This window comes from Theobroma cacao, chromosome 4, assembly GCF_000208745.1.
Source record: "Theobroma cacao cultivar B97-61/B2 chromosome 4, Criollo_cocoa_genome_V2, whole genome shotgun sequence".
Lineage (NCBI taxonomy): Eukaryota > Viridiplantae > Streptophyta > Magnoliopsida > Malvales > Malvaceae > Theobroma > Theobroma cacao.
Window position 1 is genome coordinate 12946759 of NC_030853.1, and position 13815 is coordinate 12960573.

The 13815-nt window shown below is 36.3% G+C and overlaps 2 protein-coding genes across 3 annotated transcripts; one reads left to right on the forward strand and one right to left on the reverse strand.

Moving 5' to 3' along the window:
- LOC18601452 (pectate lyase) lies at positions 4624-7030 on the forward strand. 2 transcript variants are annotated; one of them, XM_018119749.1, is made up of 5 exons: positions 4624-5000; positions 5298-6000; positions 6099-6341; positions 6446-6697; positions 6735-7030. In XM_018119749.1, the coding sequence occupies exons 1-4, from the start codon at positions 4810-4812 to the stop codon at positions 6671-6673; spliced, it is 1365 nt and encodes a 454-aa protein (XP_017975238.1). In that variant the 5' UTR covers positions 4624-4809; the 3' UTR covers positions 6674-6697; positions 6735-7030. The 2 variants fall into 2 exon arrangements, with proteins under 2 accessions (XP_017975238.1, XP_017975236.1); XM_018119747.1 differs by having other exon boundaries at positions 6446-7030.
- LOC18601453 (FACT complex subunit SSRP1) lies at positions 7293-13254 on the reverse strand. Its single transcript, XM_018119746.1, has 16 exons — positions 13036-13254; positions 11669-11854; positions 11386-11491; positions 10654-10790; positions 10354-10437; positions 10168-10262; positions 9897-10005; positions 9696-9782; positions 9518-9610; positions 9209-9406; positions 8960-9105; positions 8733-8880; positions 8271-8369; positions 8003-8176; positions 7819-7897; positions 7293-7704 (listed from the first exon to the last, which is right to left on the reverse strand). Exons 1-16 carry the CDS (start codon positions 13087-13089, stop codon positions 7577-7579), a joined length of 1923 nt encoding a protein of 640 aa, XP_017975235.1. The 5' UTR covers positions 13090-13254; the 3' UTR covers positions 7293-7576.

Below are 13815 nucleotides of genomic sequence, written 5' to 3' on the forward strand. Positions count from 1 at the left end.
ATTTTGATTTGACTCCAAATTGATCCTTGAACTCCAAATCACCATTTAAGTCATTCCTGAATTGTAAAATTTTGAATTTCACCTTAAAATCCCTATTTGACCTAGTTGGAGGCTTAGATCAACTTTATTGTACCTCTAGGTACAGTACCGAGTTTTGTCGATTTTTTGCAGCTCTCCTAGTATGTAAACATGCTATCCATCACATGTATGTCCTGTCAAGTATTTTATAAGGTCGGGCTTTACAAAAAATAAGAGATAAAGAATGTTGCCTCTTTATGGTTTTAATGATAGCAAAATATTCTCATTCATTGGTGTCTAATTATATTGTTTAAGTGTGTAGGAAAAAGCTTAAATTCATTAATATATTTGGTATTTGAAAGCAAGTCAAGATGCTTGGTCAGTTGCAATATAGGTTAATTGGTTAAACAAGCAAAGAAGAAAGAGCTTTAATGAAGACAGATTAGTCTTAGCCGATTAACACAAATCCTTAATTGATTAAAGCAACTCTGGGTGCTACATTAAAGACAGATAGAAAAGTCTTAATTGGTTAACACAAGATTTAATCAATTAAACGGGAGCTGGAAACTAACAGAAGCCTCTTAATCGGTTAAACAAGGTAATTAGTTAGCTAAAATCCAAAAGTGAAGATCCAAAATAAAGGCAGTCAAATTTGTGAAAAATAATTCAAGAAGTCTTGGATGACTAACATATCTCATGGCTATTTAAGGGAAATGGAAGATCAGCGTGACCAAGCTAAGAGAAGAATTAATCAAACAAAGAAAAGTTAGAGACGCTGCTTGCTCTAGAAACAATAAGCTCTTAATCGATCAAAGTCTTTCTTAACTGATTAACAAAGTAAACCAGATTGCAAAACAGAGAATACTTAATCGACTAAGAAGTATAGTTAGCCAGCTAAAAGCTCATCGTCAGAGAATTTGATTGCGAGACAGAAAAGACTTAATTGACTAAAAAGTATGGTTAGTCAGCTAAATGCTCACTATCAAAAATTTGAAATTATGCACAAAATGACAAAATTATGGCAAGAAATGGCTAGTTTCTGTCTTTAATGGCCAGAAGTGATTTTGTAAGTATTTAAAACCTCTCTAATAGTCAAAAATTAGATGGAAAAGTTATCCAAAGTGATTTTAATCTTAGAAGACCAAGAACCTTCTTTTTACACTAGTATTTCACTCTCATCTTTTGAAAAAGTGTTTGAGCTTAACTTTGTACATCTTAGATCAATTAGGTGATCAATTTTACTTCATCTTTTTTTTATTTTCTGTTTTTTTAGAGTGTGAAAGACACTCTAAGGGGTTGATCGAGATTGGGTTAGCTTGGTTATTGTGGTAGGTTCTAACTAAGCCTTACAAAAGTTAGTTTTGGGTTTTTGATTGATCCCAGAAAAAACCATTGTTAAAGGTTGTAGCTGAGCTTGTGAAAAGTCATTTTGAGTTTTGGTTGATCTCGTGAAAAACCATTGTTAAAGGTTGTGGCTGAGCTTGTGAAAAGCCATTGTAAAAGTTTGGCGGAAGCTTGAGAATTCCACTAATTTTAGTGAATTGGTTGGAAAATCCTTGATTGGGAGATAAAGATAGTGGATGTAGGTTAAAGGGATCGAACCACTATAAATCATTGTGTTTTGTCTACCTTCTTTTATTTTCTTCTTACTCTTAGCACTTAAATCATTCCTCTAGCAAGCCTTAAACTTCCATTTTCAAATTCCTTTAATCAGCTCTTTACTTGAAAGGAATTTTAGTATCATTCCAAAAGTGCTATTCACCCCCCCTTAAGCACGCTCTTTGAGACCAACAAATGGTTGTTTCCCTTCTTCACTCACTCACTAAGTCTGTGAGACTTACTCTAATTAAATAATGTGCAGATAATAGCTTATTGGGGCCTCTGTTTGAAGAGTGAGTGGTTGATTTTGTTCAGTAGATATTTTGGCATATGGTAGCACTCCATTTTTTCGTGTCAACTTTGTTGGTCAAGTTTTGGGTTGTATCATTGTTTTTAGCCAATTGTTTTGGGTTGAGGCCCTTCAGTCTTAGCAAGCATATGGAAAATGTAAAATCTATATATGTAAAGTACTTTAAGCACTAATGATGTTTAAATTTCATAGCACATGTAGTGCGGACATGGTTAAGCCTCGGCAGTAGGCAACATATAAGTTGAACACAGATGTAAAATGTTTATGAATATATATATATGGCTTCCACATATTATTAAAGGAACGAGCATGAGTATACGATTAATCTATTCAAAGGCTTATTTGGGTCTTGTGAGCCTTACCTACTAAACCCATGTACCAGTAATAGCCCAGGGGTTTTGGGCATTACATTCTCCACACTTTCAATGTGTTGAAAGTTATCTCAAAGATTGTGAGCTAATAATCAAGCTTTTATTCTCATACGTCTAAACAAATTCATAAACTAAAAGCTAGCTAGCACCATGGCAATAGTTTTCATATCAGTAAAATTCTTTTACAAACTTAAAATAAAAGGTTGGACATGTCCTCTGGTTTAAGACAACTAACTATATATCATGCAACAAAGGTGTTGATTAAATAGTTTAATAAATGAGGAAATTATGAGAAATAACCCTTTTGATAAGAACATTTCATTAATAACTATCAAAATAAATTTAACTATTTTTGGTCATATTTAGCCATGACTTGACAAAAATACCTTTAAAACTATTTTAAATTAATTAAATCATTCATCACAATTTCTCCCCAACTGTGCTTCTGATTTCTCTCTCTCACCATCCAACTCTCTCTAATTTTATCGATTTCTCTCCTTGGCATCTGTCTATTGTGTTCCCAATTTCTCTCTCTTGCGCTTTCAAGACACCAAGCGATGGTTTTGATGTGCTTGTGGTGGGTGGCTATTTGAGAAATTTGATTTTTAAGTATTTTGGATGAAACTAAAATAGTAGAAATGATCACAGATGTTTGAAATAACTTTTAATTTGATTAATTTGGGACTTAGACATCAATAAACTTAAGAATTTGAAATTTATAAACTTAGGGTTCCAAAGGAAATTTTTTTTTATTTTTAGTGGACATAGGTGTTTTGGATAAGAAAAATTGTGCTTTGATTTATGAAAAAATATTAAAAACACTTTAATCGGTGCCAAATTCTCATAGAAAAACAAAAAGAAATGAATAAAGTTGAGAAGAATTAAGTTTTGGTTCGCAAGTAATAATAATATTTTAGACATGTAACAAAAATTTTTTAAACATGGTATGGAACAACAATATTTTTTCAACATGCAGTGTGTAACAACAACATTTTTTTCAATATGGCGTGTAACATGTTTTTATACATAACGTGTAACAACAATATTTGTTTTTCAATATGACATGTAACAACCTTTTTTAATCATGACATATAACATATTTCTGTACATAATATATAACAATAATATTTTTTTAACCATAACATATAACAATAATATTTTTTCAATATGATGTGCAACATCATGTTTACAGCATGCAAGACCTAAAAATTTCTCAAATGATTGATTTCTGCAAAGGCGGAAAAACTGACTTTGAGTCCATCAGGGCTCTCTGAACCATCTTACTATGCCTGGTGCAATAAGACATTACCCAGGTGAAGAGCACCCTGGACTCTGGTTCGTAGGATTGGTTCCCGGTTAGTCCTGTATTCAAGCAAACTTACCAGAAGCTCCGATATTGAATAATCCATAACAAATTCTTGCCATGTTTTGCAGATGTGTATGATGGTGTTATCTTCTGTCTACAGTCATATATAACAGAATCCTTTTTATATTTTCAACTCAAAATCCGAATATCATAGCTGGCAGGTTTTTTCCTCCACCAGGAACATTTATACTGATTCCCACAAGATGTAGCAAATTGCTCCTTAAATTCGGTGTGCGAATGCCGAAAGGGCTGAACTTTTTTCTTTCTGGTGGGGGGGTTGTATTTGGTTTCATTTTTGTATAGGGAACAAGATCTATTAGAATAAGCTTTTGTCCCAGCTGATGTGACTGTTCAGGAAAGTTTGTCTCATCACAAATAGTATATGATATACTATAAGATTTCCTCAAGGGATGAGTAGAATTGTTGGATAGATATGTTCAGAATTGTATAAATCGTACGTCTCGTTGTCGGACAGGAAAGTTTGTCTCAATTCTTTCTTTCTTTTCTTTTCTTTTTTTTTTTTGGTGTTAATTCTATAGTATTTCTTTTCCAATTTTTCAAAATAATGGCCAATGACAAATGTGAGCAAAAACTTTTAACCGTATCTGATTGTTGTTTAAAGAGGCATAATGCATTGTAGGCATCCAAGTAAAACTGTTGAGCATATAACAAATTAAAAAGGCTTCGTTTGGGAGTTGTTTGTTTGGTTTGTATTTGAGAGCTTGAAAATACTGAATATGACACCAGCTGGCTGCTGGCCGGCATTGATTCAATTAAAAGTCCAAATTAAGTTCTTGCATGGGGCTGTGTTTTACACCAGTTATTGGTTTTGTGGAGAAAGACAGTGTGTGGCTTGCAATGTTGTAAGAGAATGGTTCTCCACTCTCGGCGCTCTAATTTTAGAACTATACAGTTTCTCCGAGGGTTTATTTAAAGGCACCCTAGAAGCTCTTCTGTTCCACATATCTAAATAACCAAGGCCTCGCCAACCAAGTTGGCAGCTTAGAGCCTTAGATATTTAGGTTTCACCTTTTTCTTGGTGTAGCTGGGGTTGAACGGGCACAGCATTCAGGTCTTAACCCTAGGCCTGTCATATTACCCAGCATTTGAACCAAGAAAAAAAAACAAAAAAAAAAACCAGAGGAATGGAGGTAACTAAGCAGCGGCTGGTTTTCCTCTTCTCTTTGGCCGCCCTTATTCCAAGCCTATGGGCAGATATTGCTGAATTTGATGAGGTTTGGAAGCAACGTGCGGAACAAGCCTGGAAGAATGCCCTGGAAGCTTACGAACCAATGCCAGAAAATGTCACCAGTAACCTGAACTATAATGTTAACAAGTAAATTTTATACCATATATTTCTATTTTATTTCTCCTTTTTATTATTGTCCGTGTCAATTATCAACCTTTGGAATTCATATTCTGTAACATTCTCGTGCATAATCTTATCAAGTTATATAATCATATGCCTTCAGCTTAACGCTCAGGTTGCCATATCCTTAGATGGACAGAGAGCCACATGTCCCAAATTCAACTCCCTCCACTGTATACAAGGATCCTGCTCTTAGCACCAAAAACTTTGTGAATTGCATGTTAAATAGAGGCATAATTATCTTTCTCGGGCAATTTGGTGCAGGGCTCTTCTGAAAGGTCGTGCAAACAAAACCAAGGCATTTGAGGGTGTTACTACTAACAGCACCAGGAGGAACTTGAGGGGAAACCACAAAAAGTACATTGGTCCATGCATGGCGACCAACCCAATTGACAGGTGCTGGCGATGCAGGAAAAACTGGGCCAGGAACCGTAAACAGCTGGCGAATTGCGTGCTTGGTTTTGGCCATAAAACTGAAGGAGGAAAGCAGGGAGGGTACTATTTGGTGACAGATAATTCTGATGATAACGTGTTAAACCCCAGGCCTGGAACTTTGCGTCATGCTGTGATTCAGAAGGAGCCCTTGTGGATCATTTTTGCTCATGATATGAACATCAAATTGTCCCAGGAGCTCATAGTCCAAAGCAAGAAGACAATTGATGGTCGTGGAGCAAATGTTCACATTGCTTATGGAGCTGGCATTACTCTTCAATTTGTGGACAATGTGATCATTCACAACCTTCATATTCATCACATTAGAAAGAGCAGTGGTGGCCTAATCAGGGACTCCGTGGATCACTATGGTTTCCGGACTGTAGGTGACGGAGATGGAATTTCCATCTTTGGATCAACAAACATTTGGCTGGATCACCTTTCCATGTCCGAGTGTGAGGACGGACTCATCGATGCCATCCAGGGTTCCACAGCCATCACCATCTCAAACTGCCATTTCACCCATCATAACGATGTAAGTAATTGTCACCTTAGAAACTCAATAGCTTCACATTTTCACTCAACATGTTGTCATGCAATTTTCAACTAACCATGCTTGGACTTGTTCTTCAGGTAATCCTGTTGGGTGCGAGTGACTCCTACTCTCGCGATAAACTCATGCAGGTAACAGTTGCTTTCAACCATTTTGGCAAGGAATTGATACAAAGAATGCCTAGATGCAGATGGGGTTTCTTTCATGTTGTCAATAATGACTACACTCACTGGAAAATGTATGCCATTGGTGGTAGCCAGCATCCCACCATTATCAGCCAGGGCAACAGGTTCATTGCTCCAAACGACCCATGGGCTAAAGAGGTAAATCCAAAAATACTAGTGTAGAATAAATTTCAATCATATAAAGGAATTTAGTTCATAACTTGATGGTCATACAAATTGCTTTGTTCATTGTATGTCTACAGATAACAAACAGGAACTATGCACCAGAGTCAGTTTGGAGGCACTGGGTGTGGAGATCGGAAGGAGACTTGTTCATGAACGGAGCCTTCTTCAGAACTTCTGGGCCACCCGCACCTCCGCATCTGAAATACAACAAGCTGCAGATGATCAAAGCCAAGCCTGCAACATTTGTTAGAAGGCTCACTCGTTTTTCAGGTGCTCTTAACTGCAAAAAGAGGGTCAAGTGCTAGAGAGAATTCTACGAAAGAATGGAGGGTCCAGTGCTAGAGAGAATTCTACGAAAGAATGGAGTCGTACACAATTCTTTTACATGAATAGACGATGATTACAATTGGGGGAAACGAAACTTTTCTTAATTTGTTTATTGTTTGGATTGACGGGAAGCAAGGAGTGGGGGAAGTTAGTTGATGTGCTTATTTTTAATGTAATTCATGTTTGTTATCTGTGCATTCCAAGTTACAACTTCGGAACAAGTCCATAGACCAAAAAGGTCACTAAGAGCGTACACCGATACCATCTTAGTTTCCTAAGGAAAATACTAAACAGCAGGAACTAGCGGAAGAGAAAATGAATGTCTTTAGATTGAACCTCTAACCTTTTTAAGTGTTTTCTTTGAATGGAAACAGGATTGACCAGGCTTCCTGGTCTCTTTTTCCAAACCCAATGACATCTTAAAAATGAATGAATGTTTAGATCAACAGCAACACCCTAGTCTCAGGCAGTTTGTTTCTCCAAAGTATTTAGCATGAGGACACTCTCACTAAATATAACTTCATTTTTTTTTTACTAACCAAAACCTACCACTACCACCACTACTACATCTTCTTTTGTTTTCATTTAGAGTAATAGTACTATAATTTTCTTAGTTATTTAGTAGTTAACACTAATCAATTTTCAAGCGTGATGCTAACCAGCCAAGTTTCAATGGGGGAGAAATTACAACTTGTAGTCATGCACGATACTACCATACAGATTTTGAAGTTCCATGGAGGTAGCTGCCCATTGCACCCGCTAAATATCTCTTCATACATCCAAAAAAACACCCTTCAACAACTGCCGTATCTTGTTCTAGTCTTATCTTATGCCATGCTCAACTTAGTCAAGCCTACAACTGTGACTGGATTCCTTGTCATCTATGCACTGTCAGATTCATTTCCTGAATCTATGTTCATTGGTTGAGGGTTTTTATAGCCACTTTTTTCATCTGTATATCGCTGTTTATCTGCTCGAGCCTTTGCTTCATACGGTTCTTTCTCCTCAGCTGCAAGGATATGTTCATTATTAGAGCATCACAATAGGTCCTTTTTAAGCTAAAATTAACAAATTAATTTAAAGAAACTGCAAGAAACGATTAATAATTCAGAAATAACCATACCCGACATCTTCTTCCACTTGTCTCCAAGTACTTTTCCCACCTCCGTAAAGGCAATTCCAGGATTACTTTTCTTTACATTCTGTAAACAACATAACCAGATTAGTCAGCACATCCACTAAGCTCATTTTATTAATCAGCAACCAGAAATATACATCATCCATGTAAATATAGAATAGAGACCCACCTCCCTTTCCATTTGTGAGAAAAACATGAAGCCAGACATTGCCCTCTTTGGAGCATTTGGATCCTTCTTCTTTTTCTGTTTTTTCTTCTTCCCATCATCTTCTCCATCTCTAGCTTTCTTCTTAGTTGCCTTGGAAGAAGAAGCTTCCTTCCTGGGAACCTTTTTGGCAGGCTTCTGCAATTGGCTATTCAATGTGAGATACCAAACGATAATTTGTCCAGAATTTCCATTACAATATTAAAGTATGCAAAGGAACAAAATAAATTGCCTCTTTCTCATCTCCACTTTCGCTAGCATCAGATTCTTCATCCCCAGAATCATCAGTTGGAGAGCCTCCATCGTCCTTGTCAATGACAAAATCCTCATCCTGCATTGATTCACCATTTACAACGACGACCAAAAGACAACCAGTGGGGACATGCAGAAGCTAAAAAGTCAGACACTGACATCTATGATGGCTGCTAGTCATGTACACATAAGCAATCACAGGAAGACCTAATTTGACAGTTAGGATCTATTCTTTCCTATAACTACTGACAAGAACCAATGGGAACATTTGCCCACATGACATATATAAATAAAGTGAAGATTGCTTACCCACATTACAGGGAAAGTACTAGAAAATTGCAATCAAAATATTTTTTAACCATAAGCATATTGCACAACTACCAAAATAAAATTCAAACTACAAATAAATAAATAAAATCCAGGCAACTGATAAAGAATTCACCTCCTCATCACTTTCATCCCCACCAGCTTCATTCTTAATGCGCTCAAGATGTGGGTCAACCGCATCATCATCCTCATTTTGAAGAATTTCAGCCACACCGTCTGTGGTTCGTACATCTCCAAGGTTCATAATTTTCAAACCCTTTGAACTGCATGGAAAGACAGCAAGTTAATATATTGCCAAAAGAACCAAAATTGTTTATCCAATAAGGAACATATCAAACTGACCTAATGAAGTCAAACAAAGTATGATATTCATTTCTCTGAATATTCCGGAATAAATGCTCTTGCTCAGTTTTTAATCTTATGAGAAGATCAAAGTAATGCATATTTGAGCCACCAGCAGCATGCCTCTCAAATTCAACATAGTCAATCTAGTTTGAGCAAAACAAAAAACCGAACATGTCATTTAAAATGGATATCTATCATTTGCATTTAGACCAACAAACCAGCGTGGAGACAGTTTAGTCTGTATACCTCCTCATGAAGAATAAGTGTAGGAGGTTTGGGTAGAAAGAAGAAGCTCTTTTCAAGTGGATATAGGACTCCATCTTCAGCTTTCAGTGAAGACTTGACCGCATAACCATCTTGACAGCTACGGAATTTTCCTGGTTTGGTAACTTTGGCACCAGATAAACCACGCAGTATTGTGGTGAACACTTCATGAATGAGTCCCTATTTTATCAAGCACACCATAATAATAGCTGTAAAATTGATCCACAAGCTTGTAAATCTTGGGCATGCAGTGCTTACAAATGGACTTATATATGAAAAGAATTTTATTACCTTGTAAGATGGTTCTAACTTATCCTTGTACTTTGTATTCAAAAGATCCTCATTTAAGGACAAGGTGCTTTGAACAACATAATCAGTTTCGAACTGGAAAAAAAGGAACAAGGAGAAGATAAGTGCTAAACACTAGTGGCACATGCATTGAACACAAAAGCTAGGCAACCAGCAATACCTGCAAGACAATATGGGGGTACAAAGTTTGCCCTTTACGGATAGGTGGATCAAGTGTAACAACAACAAAAGTATGAGGCTGGTTGGACTGTCAAACACACAAAAAAGAACGGGGAAAAATTGCTAAGAGATTATACATAAAACATTGTGGTCGTCTATCAATGAATATTATTGCCTTAACATCAGGGTGAAGAATAAAAACCTTTGGAAGCAAAAACAGGCGAACAACACTGCTATACTGAATTTTGAAATCGTTAGCCTGTCCTTGGAGTCGCAAGAATGAGAGATGAAGTTCCACACTATACCGACCCCTATAAAAAGAGCATGCTTACTCAGCCATATACGAGAAACAAAACAGTGTTAACAAACCAACAAATAAACAAATCAAAAATCAAATTTTTGCCAATGACACATGAATGTGACTAGGTATATGAAGTGAATCATCCCTGTCTCAACATTTGCACAAGACCTACCTTGGTGTGAGGATCGCAATGCCCTCAAAAGTGACAACAGCTTCCTCAACTCCAGCGCCAACATCAGCCACTGACATAATTTTTTCACGGAAAACCTAGCAGAAAGTATTTGGAAAATGGCATCACTAAAAACACCATAAGTTGTATATTCATATGATCCTAACAGAGAAGTGACAACAAACTTACCTGAGCTGGTGGACGATTTTCGTCACCAACGAATTGGGTGTTTGTATTAGGTACATGGAAACTTATCTCCATCAGTGAATCTTTCTGTCACGAAAAGAAGAAACTTACTTTAGAAAAAAAATCAAATGTGTGCCCTACTTGTACAAATTTGTTGTAGGAAATACTTTCCTGTACTGAGTAAAACTTTATGTTACGTGGTTGTCACAAGCATTTAGAGAGAGAGTGAGAGGAAAGGGGGGGGGGGGGGGGTGGCGGGGGAGGACATTAACCAATAATCAACAACAATATTGAGACGCACACCTCATTAGCTCCAGTTGTATCATCCACATGGAACTCCAAGATGACATCATTTTTTCCTTGAAGCTGAGTTTGTGACACATCTGCTAATGACACTTCAAAAGCTTGTTTTGAACCAGTCAAAAAGGTAAGCATATTCTCTGCAATCACAATATTGAGGCTTTTAAAACTCAACAGACAAACAGTTTATGCCATATCAAAAACCAGGAAAATGCCAGAAAGTGAAACCTAGCCATAAAGAATAAGAATTAGCGACCCAAGGACCAAGATAAATGATGAAAACATTGGGAGCTCAACTAAAAGGCTGCTAAGATTTACCAAATCAATACATAAACTCCTCATTCTCTCTGCCGCACAAGACATGTAGTTCTAGCAAGCAGAAACGATAGTACAATTCTAATGGAAAAGCAGGACACTGACTGAAAACTAAACAAAAGTGTTATAAGGCACATTAAATTATAAAAATCTGATGTCAAAAGCTAAATATTTCACTAGATTATCTTTGACATCCTAAGTTATGAACCCCTGAGGCATAAAAAGCTTGCAAAACCTAAACCAGTGAAAAATCTTTCAAAGCCTAAGAACAATGTTTCAAATCTCTAACATCAAAAGCAGAAAAATCAAGCACAAAAGATTGACCAAATGTAGCACACAAAAGACACAGAACAGTTTGAAAGCATGCTATATAATCTGCTTCTGTGGCCACAAACAGAAAATCAAATGAGATCCACTAACCATTTAAATCAACTTCTCCCCAGTTACGACCACTGACAGAAAGCTGCTTCTCTTCTGGTGTTATTCCACAATTATTCTGGAAAAAATTGGTCAAACTGGCAACATCCTACAAAGCAAACATGAAAAAACAAATAAGGATCATAAGTTCCTAACACTCCCGTCCAGGGACCATAAAAACATTGCTAATTACTTGTCAATTATCATAGTTCATAACTGCTACTGACAACCATTAAGTATATAGAATGAGACCATACACCACTATTAGGGAGAGATAAATGCTAACCTGGTCACGGAATCCAGTGAACTTGTAGTACAACCCATCTTTGATTTTAACACCAAGTTGATTTGTCCTTGGGACCTTCATCCATGTAACCCCTAAGATATCAGATTTATCAACTTCAACTGCTTTACCACCTCCTTGTTTCTTCCATAAAATCCCTCCTGAATAAATTTTAAGCTGTCCAGGATTCTGCATTTTATCACATGAAGTGACAAGCACGTAAGATTCCAATTTTTCTTTATTTCCAAACTTAATGAAAAATAAATACAGGGGAAAAAGAACTGAAGCCAATATCACTAACAGATAGAAAAATTAATCAAACTCTATATAAAATTTAATTCCAAAAAATGGCCAGAACCACAAGATTGCAAATATTTATACTTTTGCAAGCATTTTCCAGGAAAATTACATACAAGAAATTGAATTCACAAACTGAAATACCTAAGGCTTCAAACTCAACATGCAAAAGAAGGCAGCAATTATGTGTTCCACTAGTTTGTCCCTATTCTCGCTATTTTCCCATTTTCACCTTTCAGCAAGAGACTAAATTTTTTTTCCTCCAATTAAGGTTTCAAATAATCACAACAATTAGGCTCTCTAGTTGTAAATTAAAAAAGAAAAAACAAAATTGTTTCTATTTCTAGTTCCCAATGGTCCCTTAGCAAAAAAACAGTCTAATATGTAATAAAAACAATGAAAATTCGTTTTAATTAGGGTTTCTAGATCAGTAACCATTAACCAAAAATTACATCCCAAAGAACCCACGTTTTATTTCATCAATCAACAAAGCCGTAACTGAAAATCATAAGCTTTTCAGCATAAACTAAACCAACTCTTCGAAACCTCAATGAATTAGGGTTTTAAAAGATATCAAAACAGCTATAGTCCATTTCCTTCTATCAAACATAAGCATCTATGAGGCAGATAAAAAAAAAAGTCATTTAAAAAATTAAATATTAGGGTTTTCAAAAACGAAGAAACCCTAGCGATAAAAAAAGCTGTAGTCCATTTCCTTCTACCAAACATAAACATCTATTAGACAGATATAAAAAAACAAAAATCATTAAAAAATAACTAAAAATTAGGATTTTCAGAAATGAAGAAACCCAAGAGATAAAAACTAATAAAAGCTACATCAACCAATTGAGTTTCCTCCAAATTTTAACCCAAACAAAGCGAGGCCGTAAGAGGAACAATACTCAGAACCGAATTAGGCTTTCGAAATGATTCCAAAAGAGAAAGCGCAATCGCAAAAAGTAAAAACAGGAAATTAAGCTACAAATTAGTGGAGAAAAAAGAAAGTTAGAACGAGAGGAGAGAGAGAGAGAGAGAGAGAGAGAAAAACCNAGAGAGAGAGAGAGAGGACTAACCGTGCCTCCTCGGCCGCCGAGGGAAATGTTGTTGAACAGATGGCCATCCGTCATGGCAGCAATGCGATGTAAAGAGAAAGGCAAAGAGGTTCAGAGCGAGAGACAGTAAGTGAGATCAGAGGGAAAGCACAAGTTTTTGGGAGGGTAAAGACGGGGATTTCATAGGTGGGGGAGGGGTGCGTACTGCGCACGGGTGGCATTGTGGCGCGAAATAGGGTGCCTTCGATGGAAGGCGGTGTTGGAGTGAGAGGAGCGATTATATTATGCCACGTGTGATATATTTTTCTCTTGAGTGGTCAAGTTGTTGGTTTTCATTTTAACTGGGCCTCATTTGGAATTTGACTCTATGGTTTTGACAGCTGAGTCAGGTCCAAGACCTCATACGGTTTGGGCCTTGTTACCGCCTAGATATTTTTTGGAAAAGAAAATTAAAAATTTGGTTGTGGGTACTCAAATAAATTGATACTCGCTCTATACAGTCGGATTTATCATAATTTTCTTAAGTATCTGGTTGATGCACGTTTTGTAAAATTTTATCGACATTTCATGTTAAGAATTACGAATAATGCTGCACATCACAACAACAACTCAAACAAAACAATATAGTATGTGAGAAGAAAAAAAACATAAAACTAAGTATCATATACATTTTTAATTCATTATACTAATTGACATTTTAAATATGAACATAGATAATTTGTTACAAAATGTACAAAAAGTTGTTTTGCATAAGTTCAATAATGAACACCATATTGTCCCAAAAATTAGAGGGGCTCTAGA